Source organism: Equus przewalskii, chromosome 17 (assembly GCF_037783145.1).
Source record: "Equus przewalskii isolate Varuska chromosome 17, EquPr2, whole genome shotgun sequence".
NCBI classification, from domain to species: Eukaryota; Metazoa; Chordata; class Mammalia; order Perissodactyla; family Equidae; genus Equus; species Equus przewalskii.
The window spans coordinates 647,096-662,698 of record NC_091847.1 but is presented as its reverse complement, the minus strand read 5'-3'; the positions used below and the strand labels follow the sequence as shown (position 1 = coordinate 662,698).

The 15,603-nt window shown below is 45.9% G+C and overlaps 1 protein-coding gene and 1 long non-coding RNA gene across 5 annotated transcripts in view; one reads left to right on the top strand and one right to left on the bottom strand.

The window, feature by feature from the left end:
• Positions 1-15,603, top strand: part of LOC139076726 (uncharacterized) — a 230,047-nt gene that overhangs the window by 62,565 nt on the left and 151,879 nt on the right. The gene's annotated exons all lie outside the window — the stretch shown is intronic.
• ARHGEF4 (Rho guanine nucleotide exchange factor 4) overlaps positions 1-15,603 on the bottom strand; it is a 245,480-nt gene that overhangs the window by 153,500 nt on the left and 76,377 nt on the right. Inside the window, exons 1-2 of one of the 3 annotated variants that reach the window (XM_070580932.1) lie at positions 7,630-8,369; positions 7,217-7,318 (exon numbers count right to left, since the gene is read on the bottom strand). In XM_070580932.1, the coding sequence (XP_070437033.1) occupies positions 7,217-7,318; positions 7,630-7,755 (228 nt within the window). In that variant the 5' untranslated portion in view covers positions 7,756-8,369. Of the gene's footprint in view, positions 1-7,216; positions 10,799-15,603 lie in introns of those variants that run through there. The other 2 variants (XM_070580930.1, XM_070580931.1) reach the window with 2 other exon arrangements.

The following is a 15,603-nucleotide window of genomic DNA, read 5'->3' as shown; positions in this document are numbered from 1 at the left end:
AGTTTTTGAAAAGTAAAGGGCAAAAGAAAAACAAAAAGGACAATAAAGCATTCCCAGAAGCTTATCAACAAGGATGTTCAATGTAGCATTATTTATGATATTAAAAAACTGAAACAACCAAAATGTTCTAAACAGTACAGAATTGGTTAAGAATTATGAGGCAAACATATAAACCAATACCATGCAGCCATTAAACTAATGACATAAATGGTTTTTTCTAATTAAACTTTTTTTTTTAGGAAGAGAATGAGTTTTTTTTTTTTCGGATGTACATCATATTTCGAATTCTTTGTACATTACATCATGTTCACCACCCGAAAACTAATTATAGTCCACCCCCTCACATGTGAGCCTAATCACCCTTTTGCTCCCCCCCCCCCCCATGGTAACCACCAGTCCAATCTCCAATGCAATGTGGGTTTTTTGTCATTGTTTTTATCTTCTACTTATGATTGAGATCATATGGTATCTGACTTTCTCCCTCTGACTTATTTCACTCAGCATAATACCCTCAAGGTCCATCCATGTTGTCACGAATGGCCAGATTTCGTCATTTCTTATGGTTGAGTAGTAGTCCATCATGTATAAATACCACATCTTCTTTATCCATTCGTCCCTTGATGGGCACCTAGGTTGCTTCCATGTCTTGGCTATTGTGAATAATGCTGCAATGAACATAGGGGTGCAAGTATCTTTATGCCTTTGAGTTTTAAAGTTCTTTGGATAAATACCCAGCAGTGGGATAGCTGGACCATATGGTAGATCTATCCTTAATTTTCTGAGGATACTCCATACTGCTTTCCATGGTGGCTGCACCAGTTTGCACTGCCACCAGCAGTGAACAAACGTTCCCTTCTCTCCACACCCTCTCTAACATTTGTTGTTTCCTGTCTTGTTAATTATAGCCATTCTGACCGGAGTGAGGTGATACCTCACTGTAGTTTTGATTTGCATTCCCCTGATAGCTAATGATGAGCATCTTTTCATATGCCTGTTGGCTGTCCATATATCTTCTTTGGAGAAATCTGTGTTCAGATCTTTTGCCCATTTGCTAATTGGATTGTTGGTTTTTTTGTTGTTGAGATGTATGAGTTCTTTGTATATTTTGGATATTAACCCCTTATCTGATATGTGGTTTGCAAATATCTTCTCCCAATTGTTAGGGTGTCTTTTCGTTTTGTTGATGGTTTCCTTTGCTGTGCAGAAGCTTTTTAGTTTGATGTAGTCCCATTTGTTCATTTCTTCTTTTGTTTCCCTTGCCTGGGTCAGACATGGTACTTGAAAATATGCTGCTCTGACCGATGTCAAAGGGCGTACTGCCTATGTTTTCTTCTAGAAGTTTCATGGTTTTGGGTCTTACATTCAAGTCTTTAATCCATTTTGAGTTGATTTTTGTGCATGGTATAAGGGAATGGTCTACTTTCGTTCTTTTGCATGTGGCTGTCCAGTTTTTCCAACACCATTTATTGAAGAGACTCTCCTTTCTCCATTGTATGCTCTTGGCTCCCTTGTTGAATATCAGCTGTCCATAAACATGTGGGTTTACTTCTGGGCTCTCAATTCTGTTCCTTTGATCTGTGGGTCTGTTTTTGTGCCAGTACCATGCCGTTTTGGTTACTATGGCTTTGTAGTATAATTTGAGATCAGGGAGTGTGATACCTCCAGCTTTCTTCTTTTTTCTCAGGAATCCATTGGCTATTCGAGGTCTTTTGTTGTTCCATATAAATTTTAGGATTCTTTGTTCTATTTCTGAGAAAAATGTTGTTGGAACTTTGATAGGGATTGTGTTGAATCTATAGATTGCTTTAGGAAGTATGGACATTTTAAAAATGTTAATTCTTCCAATCCAAGAGCACGGAATATCTTTCCGTTTCTTTGTTTCTTCGATTTATTTCAACAATGTTTTATAGTTTTCAGTGTACAGATCTCTCACCTCTTTGGTTAAGTTTATTCCTAGGTATTTTATTCTTTTTGTTGCAATTGTAAATGGGATTGTATTCTTAATTTCTCTTTCTGCTACTTTGTTGTTAGTGTATAGAAACGCAACCGATTTTTGTACGTTGATTTTGTATCTCGCGATTTGACTGTATTCCTTTATTATTCTAAAAGTTTTTTAGTGGAATCTTTAGGGTTTTCTAGATATGAAATCATGTCATCTGCAAAGAGTGACAGTTTCACTTCTTCTTTTCCAATGTGGATCCCTTTTATTTCTTTTTCTTGCCTGACTGCTCTGGCTAGGACTTCCAATACTATGTTAAATAAGAGTGGAGACAGTGGGTATCCTTGTCTGGTTCCTGTTCTTAGCAATTAAACTTTTAATTTTGATGTAATTGTAGATACACATGCAGATGTAAGAAATAGTACAAATGGATCCTGTGTACTTTGTACTCAGATTCTCACAATGGTAACATCTTGTAAAACTACAGTGCACTATCACGCCCGAGACAGGACACTGACACACCCCACAGATCTCACTCAGATTCCCCAGTTGTCCTCACAGTTATTTATGTGTGTGTATGTGTGTTTAGTTCTATGCAGTTTTATCACATTTGTAGGTTCACGTATCCACCATCACGGTCAAAACACAGAAGAGTGTCATTACTTCAGGATCCCTTTCCTGCCTTTTGTAACCTCACCCACCTCCCTCTGCCCAGCCTCTGGCAATGACTAGTTACTTCTTCATCTCTGTACTTTTCTCATTTTAAGAATGTTATATAAATGTATTCCTGTAGTATATAACTGCTTGGTATTGGCTTTTTTTCACTTAGTATGATTCCCCTTAGACCCACCCAAGTTGTTGTGTGTATCGATAGTTTGTTTTTTTCACACCATGGAATGATACTGCTCCATGGTGTGGATGGACTACAGTCTACTAACCATTCACCCACAGAAAGGCATCTGGGCTGTTTCCAGTTTGGGGCTATTATGAATAAGGCTGCTGTGAACATTTATGCATAGGTTTATGTGTAAAATAAGTTTCATTCCCCCGGGATAAATGTGCAGGTGTGCAATTGCTGGGTCATACGGTGAACCCAGGGTTAGTTTCGCAAGAAGCTGCCAGACCCTTTTCCAGAGCGGCTGCACTGTTTTACACTCCTGCCAGAAATGTGCAAGATATCCAGTCTCTTCACATCTTTGCCAGCATCTGGGGTTGTCATTAAATGTATATTTTTTGTTTGAATCATTCTGATTGTTTTTAATTGGCATTTCTTTAATGGATCATGATGTCAAACATCTTTCATGTGCTCATTTGCCATCTGTATATCCTCTTTGGTAAAATGTTTTTTGCTGTTTTCTAATTGGATTGTTTGTAGTTTTACTGTTGAGTTTTGAGAGCTCTTTATATATTCTAGCACTAGTCCTTTGTTGTATATGTGGTTTGCAAATAAATTCTCCCAATGTGTAGTGTATCTTGTATCCTTCTAGCAGAGTCTTTGCAGAGCAAAAGTTCTTTGATTTTGATTAAGTCCAATTTATCATTTTCCATCATGGATGTACTTTCAGTGTCATGACTAAGAACCCTTTACTACCTGCTGGATCCCCCAAATTTTCTCCGAAAATTTTTAAGTGTTATGTTTTACATTTAAGTCTTGATTAATTAAATTTGAGTTGATTTTTGAGTAAAGTGTGAGCTTTAGGTCAAGATTTTTTTCTATGGATGTCCAAATGCTTTAGCACTGGGTGTGGAAAAGGCTACCATTCCTCCATGGATTATACAGTAAGCCTCAATTAATATTGGGTACTAGGATTCCCCCCACTTTATTTTTTCAAAACTGTTTTAGTTATTCCAGGGCCTGTCCCTCTCCATATAAATTTCAGAACACACACAGATTTTTAAAGGTTAGAAAATGTTCACAATGTATCCCCACAGACCCAATTTAAATCTTTAAGTAGAAACAGTACCTTGGATCCTTGCTCTCAAAGTCACAGAAGACTGTGGGTGAAGGTTAGGAAGGCTATCCAGCATTCACTCATAATGCTGACAGTATACGTAGCAGAGACCCAAGAGATCACCTAAGCCAACCCTTGTGGATAAGGAAACTGAGTCTGGGGAGTCTTATTCCAAGGTTCAGGGTTGGTAAGTATCAGAGGGGAATAGAACACAGGTGTTCTAAACTTCTAGTTTTTCCTCATTTGTCTCACCCGCCCACAGTAACTTCTCATCTTGCTTCCTCTTGGTCTTGGTCTCCTTCTTAAGCCCCCTTGGCCAGCAGTGCAAACCCACATGTGTGCAAATAAAATGATAAATAACATGCTGGAACTTACTTCCCCTGGAATCAGGTTCTTTGCCCTTAAACCTGAAATTAAAAAGGGAAGAAATTTCTACATGTAAACAGCACCTTTCACACCCAAAGTCTCCACCACAGGCCTCCTCCAGCTCTCCAGCATACAAACACACGCAGAGCGCCTGGGGCCTCCCAGGTGTGAGGCGACTGAATTACATGGCCGCCTGCAGGGCGGGAATTCTCCAGGTCTCTGAAACACTGGGCTGGGCCTGAGAGGGCGCCTGGTAGGCTCCTTGTCACTCCTGGCTGGGCTCCAGTGGTGGACTCCACACTGCTAGGCTGATGGAGCCCCCTCAGCCCTGAACTCTCTAGCCCATTGACCTTTCCAGTTTCTTAATTACATTTTCAAAATTTTTCTTTCACAATTTTTTCAGTATCTGAAATAATCTTATTTGCGCAATTATTTATTTACTTCTGCCACACTTGCCTCTCCTTTGAGGACAGAGATTTTTATATATTCTTCAATATTGTATCCACAGCACCTAGAATATTGCCTGGCCCATAATTGGCACTCAGTAAATATTTATGAAATTGAAGAAGAACAAAGGGTTTGGCCGAAGATGGGGTAGTGAAAAGAAGGATACATTTGGAAACATTAAAATTAAGAACTTCTTCATCAAAAGATACCATGAAAGAAGGAAAAAGGCAAGCCATGGAATAGGAAATGATGTTTGTGGCACATTTAACCAACAATGGATTGTATCTAGAATATATACGATCAGTAAGAAAAAGACTTCCTCATGGACAAATGAACAAAAGATTAGGTCAGACATGTCCCCAAAGAGGATATCCAAATTGTCAAAAAGCATATAAAGGTTTCTCAGCCTCTTTAGACACTGGGGAAATGCAAATTAAGACCACAGTGAGATACCTCTGGCCACCTAGCAGAGTGGCTAAAATTAAAAAGACTGACAATATGGAGCAAATGTTAATGAGAATGGGGGCAAAGGAAACTCTTAAGGAGGGAATGTAAATTGGCACAATCACTTTGGAAAAACATCTGACAGTATCTAGCAAAGCTGAAGATGTGCATCCCGCAATGACCCAGCCGTTCCACTCCTGGGAAAGCGCCCAACAGAAACGCACGTGCAAGTGCAGGAGGCACTGGGCGCCAGTGGTCCCAGCAGCCCCGTTCATGACAGACCCAAACTGAGAAAGCCCCGGAGTCCAGCAGCAGCCGACTGGTAAACATTTGTGGTGTTCAGACTCACAGTAATTATAGAACAATAAAAATGAAAAAACATTAGGTACACAGCACAAGGATGAGTCTTAACATAATTAGAGCAAAAGAAGGCAGACAATGGAATGTCTTTAAAGAAACAAATTACAGGACACAAAATCACATACAGTGAAAGCCTCTATAGACGGCATGGTCATGACCATGTTAAACATACAAAACTTGTTTCCAGAAAGAAGCTGGAAAAAGGTTTAACAAAATATTAAGAGTGATTGTTTCAGGCTATTGGAATAGCACTGTGAAAGGACAAAATGGGAATGATGACTAAATTCCTTGCAAGTTACCAACAGTCACAGCCCACAGCCGGCCCTCCCAATAGCGGCCACAAGATGGAGCCTCGTATCTCCGAGTTGAGACTCGGTTCCAGTGCTGCCCAGGCCTTCGGCCGGCCAGAGAGCAGGCTTTTCCCGTGTTGTCCACTGGAAGGAGCGGGTGCGGTGGCCTCAGGCAAACACCTGGACAGCCTGCATGGGCTTTACCCAGCACGAGGTGATTGTAAGTGCCCAGCAAAGGGCCAGGCATGAAGCGGGTGCTTAATAAGTGTTAGTTCCTAGTCCTCTCTCTCTTTAAAAGCTTACCAGAGGAGAGGGAAGGCCTAGTGTGCTTGCGCATCAGAACATGTGTGAAGATGAGAGAGCAGCAGGCACGTGAACACAGGGACAGTGCGCATGCTCCCTGACAGGAGGCCCGCAGGAGCACCAGGGTGGCTGACACCTGCAGGAGGGAGGGCACAGCCTGAGGTCGGACTCAGTCCAGTGCTGCTAGGTGGGGGCTGCAAGAGGGACAACTTACTAAGGGTGGGGGCTCACCAGGACCCTCGAGGGGTTGTACAGCGGGGCCTACATGCACTGGGCCTGCTTGGGAGCTAACTCTGGCCCTGACGTCCTTCCGCACCAGCACAGCGCCGGGCACACAGGAGACACGGCACCTATTTGTCTGAAGAAGCAAAGGAGTGAGGGCCCACAGATGCAGGAGTACACAGGCCAAAGGGAAGGTTACTTGCACAGTCCCACAAGTATTCTTTCTGGAATTTCCAAAAAGCTGCCTCCTTCTGAGGGCAGCCTGACTTGTGAGAAATTCCAAGCTCATATACCCTTCCTGTGCCTGCTCCAGCGCCACAGTACCCTGTCCTGGGTGGGTATCCTTGCTCTGGGGAGAGACCATTTTACTAGGAATTTCAGAAGCTCCAACAACTACTTTCCCACTCCTTACACTGAAACAAGCTCAACTGGATCAAATTTAAATTTTAAAAATAAACCCATAAAAATACTAGAAGACAACACTGGGAAATTTCTATTTTTAAATTTCACAGTGGAGAAGGATGAAGGCTGACACAAAAAAGTCGGTGTCAACCACCCAATGGAAAGTAGGCAAAGACTATGAACAGGTAGTTGACAGAGAAGGGAATTCAATTAATGTGAATTATACAGGAAAAAAGGAGCAACACAAAATAAAATTATAGTAAAATGCCAGTTCCCACTTGTTAGTTGGGCACATTCCAAGAAGCCGGTCACACACTGTGTTGACCAGGGTGGGGGCACTCTGGGAGGGTAACCAGGCAATCTCCCCGGAAGGCAGCTTGGCCGTCCCACCTCCCTTCTCCCCTCACTTAGGAAAACTTGCCCCGTGGTTCTCTCCTTCTCTTGCCTTGAGAGGTAAATAAACAGGTTGGTGGCAGTCACAGATAACTCACCTCACTGCCAGGAAGCTCCCTGAGCGATGGGGCTGTGCTCAGGCCATGGTGATGCTGGCGTCTTTCCTCCCTCTCTTCCTTCTGGTCATCCTGGTCTCCTGTCTGCAGAGAAAGTAGGAGGCTTGTCCCTGCCCTGGGGGTCTTGGGCCTTTCAGGGGCCTCTGAGCTGCTATCCACATCGCGGTAACTTCCAAGAGAAACCATGGAGTGGAAATCTGCCCGCTGAGCACCAGGCCTGGCGCTCCAGGGCTTGGGGGTCATGGGTTTGCAGGGCATGCCTTGGCTGCCATATGCCAAGCAACAAGCAGAGCTGGAGGGGAGGGTGTGGCTCATCCCAGCCTGCTGGACATGAGGGTTGACGGGCGAGATCAGCCAGGACTTCGCAGGAAAGATAGCTGAAGGCAGGTACCTACCACTTTCCTGGGGGCTTGTACATTTGATGGTTGGTTCACTTTTTCTCCTGTTATCTGGAGAGACCAAACTGCTGGTTGACACTGGTGTGGGGGACTGAGAGGGTGCCCAGTGATCTCTAACAACATAGCTCTCCTTGTCCCCTGCCTGCTCCACGCAGTGGCTGTTGATCCCTGGTGGGGAAGGTCGGAGGGGATTTGGGATCTCCTGTCCTGCAACCAGACTCACTGAAGAGGGCCTTTTTGGGCGTTGTGCGTCTTTGCTTTTCAGAAATGCACGCCAGGAACTCTGGCGCGGCCTGCTCCTCTCCTTCTGGCCCTTGACAGAACCTGGGGAACATTCACCAGTGTCTTCTTTCTCTACAACTTTTGACTCAAAAAAATTTGCAAAGGTCTTATGAGCTAAGGACAACCTTGCCCTGAGCCTCTTCTGTGGAGTTTTGAGTCTCTTGGCGTCGCAGCTTTCTGAGGACGTTCTCCTGCTACCGAGGTCCCCTGGCGTCTCCACGTGGCCCCCTTCTCTCAGCCCTGCGGCTCCCTCGCCTGCGCCCTGGAGGGCCATCTTCGGAGAGGCGCTCGCGGCCGCCGTGAGTGGAGAGGTCCCGGCCCCGCCGGACGCCCCCTGCCTGCCGGCCGCAGCGCTCAGATCCCTGGCGCGGGGCTCCTCGAGGCCTGCGGAGGCCACGGCGCGGGTGGGCTGCGGACGCCCGGCTCCCTGCGCGCCGGCGCCCCCTCTGGGGCCCGCGGCGGCCGAGGGCTCGCTCCTCCCGAGGGAGGTCACCTCGTGGGGCGCCAGGCGCCGGCCGGGCCCCCGCGAAGCCTCGCCGAGCCGGCGGGGCAGTGCGCGCGGCAGGACCGCGGGGGCGCGGGTCCCGCGTGCGTCTTCGGGCCGGGGGCCGGGCGCCCTGGCAGCGTCCTCCCTGTTGGCCCCAGGCCCCGGGCTCTGGCCCGCCCCAGGCGGTTTCTCGTCCGCAGACCCCTCTGTGCTCAGCACACCCCCAGCGCGCTCCTGGGAACAAATCTCTCCTCTACCCGGGGTCCTCTCTTCTGAAGCAGCTTGGGGGACCTTATGTCCCCCCGCAGGCTCTGCGGCTTGGGCCGCTGGCTGAAGAGCCCCATCAACCCCTCCCGGTCTGCGGGCTGCTGGCAGCTCACACTGATCGCCATAGGTTTGTGGTTTCCCAGCCCTGGGAGACTCCCAGGGAGTCGCGCCAACTCTGCGGGGAGGTTCTGGTCTTTCCTCCAGAAACTCATGGGACTGCGTTTCTGGAAGAGGACCCACTTTCCTCCTGGTGGCCTGCAGACCCTTCTGCTCAACAGCTATAATGATGAGTGTGCACCTTCCCCTGGAAGATGTGTCTGCTTTGGGCTCCAGCTGCAGGCCCTCCGCCAAGGGCGTGGCACCACGCTCAGGCCCCTGTTCACACTCCTCACACCCCCAGTGACACACGGTGGCTGCTGTTATTTCTGAAAAACCCTGCAAGACATTTTTCATGCAGTTGGGGTCTAGAACCATCACGTCTTCTGCTTCCTTTGAAGTGTCTGTTGCACTTGATTTCAGGGTGGTCTCCGGGGTGTCTGAACATTCACTCACTGTGGTGCAACCCATGCAGGCTCTGTTCCACACCTGTGACCCGCTATTGCTGGAGTGATGTGAAAACTTGGCCCTAGCAGGTGGCTTTCTTTTCTCACTAAGAACATAGTTTGATGTGGAATTACTGGTTTGGTTTCCTGCCTCAACAGAAATATCCTGAAGGTGCCTTTGTTTATCATTCACAGCAGCGTTTGGTGCAGGGCCAGTGCCTTGGGCTTCCTCGGGTCTGATTTCTGGGCTGTGTTCCGACTTGCACTCTGCAGGCGCTGGCACTTCCTCTGCAGGGAGGCTCACCAGCTCCTCAGTAAGGCATGAAGAAACTGGGCAGGACCTAGAATCCCGTCCCAACTGGTTTTCCAGCCAGAGATGTTCAGAGGGCCTGTCCTGAAAGGCCCTTTTCCAGCCAAGAGCACTGGGTTTGTACCGATCTTGCAAATAGGGAGCCCTCCTTTGGGAACCAGGAAGCAAGTGAGACGGTAGGGTGTGAACAGGGTGAAGAAGGTTTTGTGTTCTTGGATCTCGTTCTGTTTCTGTCCTTTCCTTCAAATGAGTCCCAAACTTCACAAAGTTCTTCCCTGGAGGCCCCTCAGGGTATCTTAAGGGAAGCCCTCCTATGGAGTGGACCCTGGTCAATGTCCTCATGTGCTGACAGTGGTGCCCTGGGGATGCCCTGCCCTTGTCAATATTTTCTGGGGCACTATGGCAAAGCTTGGCATATAGCAGGCAAGATGTCCCTAAAGGAAGCTGGCAGGGGACATCAAGGCAGGGCGGGGAGCAGAGCAAGTCTGTGTTCATTGCCAGCACTGGAGTACTTCCCTTCTCTGTCCTGGCTCCCGGAGAGGCTACGCTGTCCAGCGGGCCTCTGAGAGGCAGCCCTGGTCCCCTGGCCCCGCTGTGGATGCGTGGCCAGCTCCGGCACAGGTCACAGCACGGGGGAAGGAAGGACCAGGCCCCCCGGATGCGGAGACAACTCTCAGACCTGGATTTCTGACGAGAAAAAATGGAGAGCCCCCTCAGGTCTTGTACAGTCACTACTTTTGGTGGCTGGAGGCTGTGGCTGCCTGTGGCACCCTCTGTGGGGTGAGGAGCCCCTGCCAGCGAAGCCTTCTGCGCCAGGCTGGCCACGCTGTCACCAAGGTGTTCTGCCTTCCCTTCTCCAGCAACTGCGGGAAAGGCTCGGAACCCACTTTTGTAAGACTCTTCCTTGAAGTCAAGAGACAAATCTCGTTCTTCCTTTGGAATAAGCCCAGGGACACCAGTCGAATGCTGCTCTCGAGGAGGTCTGGCTGCTGGGATGTCAGGGCATCCCCAGGGTGCATCTGTGTCCACAGAGGTGCCACTTGGAGGGAGGCAGAGTCTGCCTGTGAGGTCACCAGGCAGCGACTCTGTGTCGGAAGCACTTTCAAAGGGGTCAGTTTTTGAGTCTGATTGACTTTCACTTTGGTGGGACAGTGTCTCAAAATCGTCATGCTCTGTTTCCTGGCTGCATCCCTGTTCCTCTGGTTCTGCAGGAGAAGGGTGAAGCTGCTTATCTTCGATCTCACCTTCACCTGGCAGATGTGCACCTGGTTCTGGAGTCTGGAAGAAGAAGAGAGGAGTCAGAGACGAGGCCTGAGGCCATCAGCACACATGTTCACATGGCACCCACCTGTGTCAGGAGGAGAAAGGCTCGGAAGCATCTCAGTAGTTCCCTATATGTCCCTAGGAAAAGAGAGGAAAATAGGAAGAGCTACCTTTTAGTAACAGAAAAAACAAATGATGAAGCCAAACCCGAACAGCAGGGAGAAAATGTAGCACATAGTGAAAACAGCCCTGTTACAAAATCAGGACAGGCCGAGTGAGCATGTGCAGGTTAAGGCAGTATCAATATGTTGTATGAGTCATGGTGGGAAGCATATTTCTACCTCATGTTTTCAGCAAGAAAGAACAAATTAATATATGTTTGCTTTGTGTTCTGTATGTTCTTATGTAACCGGACGGATTGAAGTCAAGGTCTTACACTTAGAAGGGTTTTCTGAGTTATGTTTGCTGGAGGAAAACAAAAACAAAAATAAGAATAACTGAAAGCGCAAACACATTTTGAGATATTCTATAAACGCCCATGACAGCTTTGAGACAGAAAAAAAAATAGAGAACTATGCAAGTATTGGCAGATTTTCCTCTCTCATTACACATTTCTTAATCAACTTGTTGAGATATAAATTTATATGTATCTATTTAAAGTGTACAGATCTATGCATTTTTTTAGATCTATGCATTTTAACAAACGTGTACACCCGTGTAACTATGCCCATGATAAAATTTAGAATATTTCCATTTCCTAAAAAAGCTCTTACCCCTTCCTGGACAGTCCTCACCTCCCCTCTGCTCCTCCCCTTCCTGTCACACAGTCTAGATTTGTCCTTCTCAGAGTTTCAGATGACAGAATATGCAGGATGTATTCTTCGGGGTCTGGTTTCTTCCTCTCAGCATACTGGTTTAGAGATTCATCCATGTACTGTGGTTGTAGCATGTATTAGTCATACAATGCCCTGAACTTTATGATAATGCTATACTCAACATTCAACTATCAAACTCCCCAAAGATTCCCCAGGCCAGGGATGGGGCAAGCACTCAGCCCCACTTCTAGCTAAGGCTACTTCACACAAATTGTGCACAGAAGCCACTCAACAAGTCCCTCTCAAGCATGTTTCTCAAGACTTTTCATAAGAGATCTCTCAAAGTCAAATTGCTTTTAATCCTCCTTAACTTAAAGACAAATACCAAAGCATGTGATGTTTGAGGCTTTTAAGGGGCAAGGTAGATTCAGAAAATCAGGAGTAATACGATACTATAATTTCAAATACGTTCCAAAGCAGGAATGAGTTGGGAATAAGAAAGGAAACATTAAAAATCAAACCATTTGGGAAGGAGGCCTGTGTGGATGTTTTGTGGTGTCCACGAGGAGAGAAGAGCTAAGGAAGCCAGGGTCTCCCACGAGTCCACCGCAGGCACTTGCTCCCGTCGCGCGGCTCCCAGGTGCCAGGCGCCTCGACTGTACAGCAGGAATAACAGCCTCGGTCTACAGACCTCCCACATCACGGCAAGGGCGAGCAAGATTCGGATGTGAACATGCCTTGGCAAGCACAGAGGATATGCAATGGCAAATTTGCATTGTCACGAACAAGTGAATGGAGACGGCCGGCTACAGGCCCTGCAGAGCGCGCCTGCTCAGCAACTCCTGCCTTTAAGAGCACCTCTGTTCCGTCATCTTGCCAACGGTGCTATTAAACTGAGAGCTGACCTCCTGCCTGTAAAGCGTTTGAGTAGTCCTTTCAACGTTGTCATAGCTTGGTGTAACTTTATGGACTCATGTTGGCATCAATATTCGCAGGCTTCAAGCCCAGAGAATTCCAAAGTCCCAAGTTCCAGGTGACAATGATCTGGACATTGACTCTGCCAAAGTGCCAGAGGGCTCATTCCTGTCCCCTGCTCAGCATCATGGGCTGCAGCCAAGGGACTGGGCTCCCTGGCTGGGTCCTGCTGAGGGTCAAACCTTTCTTTGAGTTCCAGGTATTTTGGCAAGAGGTTGCACTCTGTCTCAATGAAAATAAAAGCCTTTGTGGAATAAAAAAATAACTCTCCCAGATTACAAACTTGGTGTAGTTTATGTAAAAGCACCGGAATAGCAGGATTAATACTGCTTCAAGTGTATATGCTGAAACATGAAGAGTACATTTTTTTAAAAAAAGCATTTGCTTTGGTTGACTATTAGATTCTAAATCTCATGAAGAAAGAATATTTTCTTCCTGAGTTGACTCAAAAGTAATCCTCACATAATTCCTTGGCATTAGTCCATATATTTCCCGGCTTATCCCTGAGGGATGGCTCGGGGTGCAATCCAGAGGCCAAGCTATTCTTTCTGCTGAAGTTCAGTTTTTTGTGGGGTGAGAATCTTTGTAAGCAGAAAAGCTCTCTGTAGGTTGTCACAGGCCTGGCCCTTCCTGTCTTATTTCTATAACTATGTGTGGCTTCAAACACTGGGCAACATGTGTGGGCTGCCTTCTGTAGGAAACAGAGCTGCAGTGGGTTTTTGCACAGACTGGTGAAGTGGTGACAAACAGTACATCAGGGAGATGAGAATGGTGTTCACAAACAGGCTCCAGCATCCCACGCCATCCCTCCTAACTTTCACTTCTGTCCTCTCTGCTGTCCCTGGCAACCAACCTCCCTGGATGGGAATTCCTGCCCTCCTTCGTCCTCTCCCTTCTCAGATCCTCATTGACACAGTTTACATTTAATCTCCATGCTTCCTCATCTCCCATTCACTTTTTACAAAAATCTTAGTATTTGAGGACAGGACATAATATCCCTTCTAACTACAACTTCCGTCACGCGTGGTTAGTTTTAATATGTGATATTTGCATTATTTTGCAATTTTAATTTTTTTCTAACATTATGATATGCTCTTTGACCCATGATTTATTTAGAAGCATGTTTTAGTTATCCTTTTGTTTCTGATTTCTATTTAATTACATTCTACTCAGAGAGTGTGGTCTGTATGATATTGAGTCTTTGCAATTAGTTGAAACTAGCTTTCTGGCATAGCACGAGGTCTGTCTCATAAGTGTCTCATGGGTGCTGGAAAGAATGTCTATTCTCTATGGTGCACGCAGGCTCTAGGAAGTGTTCATTAGATCAGTTGTATTGAAATCATCAGTAATTTGACTAGTTTTTCACTTGCTATTAAGAGAAGTGTGTTGAAATCACCCACTGCAGGGGTGCATTTGTCCATTTTCTCCTCTAATCCTGCCCTCTTTTGACTTATGTACTTCAGTGTCATGTTAGCAGGTGTGTGAACAAGTTCAGAAGGGATACATCTTCCCGGTGAGTGGTCTTTGTATTACTACATAGTGACCCTCTTTACCCCTAAGGAAGATTTCTCCTTTAAAGGCTGTCTTCTCTAATATTAATATACCTCTACCAGCTTTCTTTGGGTATTTGCCTAGTATATATTTTTCCATTGCTTTATTTTCAATCTTTCTATATTTCTTAAGTGTGTTTCTCATAACTAACATATAGCTGGGCTTTCAAAATCCAACATTTCAATCACTTTTAAACCAGAGAATTTAACCAGCTAGGATATATTGTGGTCATTGATGTATCTGGCTTGCTTTCTTCTACCTATTTCATCCTTTTTCAGCTCTTCCTATTGCTTCCACCCTGGGAATTTCCCTTTCTTTTTGTGAATCCAACTATGGCTTATTTAAGAGCATATGTTTAAAGGTATGTTATACCTTATTTCTACAGGTTTTTGGTGCAGCGAGCATTTTGGGAATTACGCAGTCTGCAGTCATTCTAGAATCAGCAGTTGCCGTCCCTGGGCTTGCCGCAATTTGCTGTCCCCACACTCACTGACTGGTTCACTCTGGCATGGTGCCCGAATGACTCTGCATTGCTAAATCCGAGGCTCTGGGTTTTCTTTCTTTTTTTCTGCCTATTTAATTTTTTACAACTTTATTGAGGTATAAGTGACATAAAATAAACCACACATATTTCAAGTGTACAATTAAAGTTTTTACGTGTATCTGTGAAATCATGACCACAATCAAGATACTGAACATTTCTCTTGCTTCCACAAGTTACCTCATGGTTCTCTGTAGTCCCTCCCTCTCGTCCCCACCGTGCCTCTCCCTGGCCGCCCTCCTGCATCCCAGGCCATTTTTATTTGCTTTCTGCCACTGTAGATTAATCTGCATTTTCTAGAATTCCACATAAATGGAATCATGCAGTATTTATTTTTTGTCTGGCTTTTTTGACTCAGCACTGTTACTTTGAGATTCCTCTAGTTGAATTTGTCAGTAACACTTGTTTTATTGGCAAGTAGTGTTCTATTGGGTGGATATGCCACACGTGTTTATCCATCCACTGCTCGTGGACATTTGAGTTAGTCTGAGTTTCTGGCTCTTCACATAAAGCTGCAGTGAACGTTGTGGACAGGTCTTTGCATGGATGTGTGCTTTCATTTCTCTTGTGTGAATACTGAGGAGTGGAGTGACTGGGCCAAGTGGTAGGGGTATATGATTAATTTCTTAAGAAACTGAAAACTGGTTTCCATCCCCTTTTAGACTCCCCCCCAGCAGTGTCTCAGAGTCCACCTGCTCCCCAGCCTCCCCCACGTCTGGTATGGTCAGTTTTGTTAGCGTCAGCCATCCTAGTGGTTGTGAAGTGGTATCACATTGCAGTCTTACTCAGCACTTTCTAATGACAGACGATGTTGAGCACTTTTTCATATGTTTTTTTTCCATCTGTAGATCTTCTTTGGTAAAGTGTCAGTTCAAATGTTTTGCCCATTTAAAAAAATTGGGTTGTATTCTTATTATTGAGTTGTAAGACCTCTTTAT